General features: G+C 58.8%; 1 protein-coding gene across 1 annotated transcript in view; it reads left to right on the forward strand.

Moving 5' to 3' along the window:
* The window catches only part of SDRG_06204 (hypothetical protein), a gene marked incomplete at its 3' end in the record, with an annotated part of 2,460 nt that extends 1,939 nt beyond the window's left edge, over positions 1–521 (forward strand). Inside the window, exons 2-3 of the mRNA XM_008611969.1 lie at positions 136–216; positions 276–521. Coding sequence (XP_008610191.1) covers positions 136–216; positions 276–521 — 327 coding nt within the window. The remainder of the gene's footprint in view (positions 1–135; positions 217–275) is intronic.
* Positions 522–551: the final 30 nt, after the last annotated feature.

Raw genomic sequence — 551 nt, forward strand, 5'->3', positions numbered from 1 at the left:
CTCTTTGCGGCGGCTCTGATTGGACACGAAGAGGTTTGCCGCGTCCTGCTCCGTGCCAACGCAAATGTCCACGCGTCGGACAGCGTACCATCTACTCGATCAGCTGAATCCTTTGCTCACATACCTCATGCGTAGAGTGGCCAAACGGCGCTAATCGCTGCAGCGCGCGGCGGCCACGCGTCAGTCGTGCGACTTTTGCTGGCGCCGATCATTGAGGTTGGCGCCAGGTCTCTTTCATTCCGCCTCTGCGTTTGTCTCTCAACCAACATACGTAGGGCATGACGGCCAAGACGATGGCCCTTGAGAAAAAGCACGTGGCGGTGGCCGAGGTGCTTGATTTGGCCGAGAACCTTGTGCAGGCTGTGACGACAGCTGATCTGGCAAGCGTGCTAATGCTTGCGGTGCGCCATGGCCACACGCAGCTGCTCCAGATGCTCTTGCGCCGCCCCGACGTGCCATCGGTCGACTGCAATAAAGTACGGCAATTCGCCTTGTGTATACGCTTCCTCATGCATGCGTAGGATGGCGAGACGCCACTGGTGCTAGCGATC

The sequence above is a fragment of the Saprolegnia diclina genome, assembly GCF_000281045.1.
Source record: "Saprolegnia diclina VS20 unplaced genomic scaffold supercont1.17, whole genome shotgun sequence".
In the NCBI taxonomy this organism is placed as follows: domain Eukaryota; phylum Oomycota; class Saprolegniomycetes; order Saprolegniales; family Saprolegniaceae; genus Saprolegnia; species Saprolegnia diclina.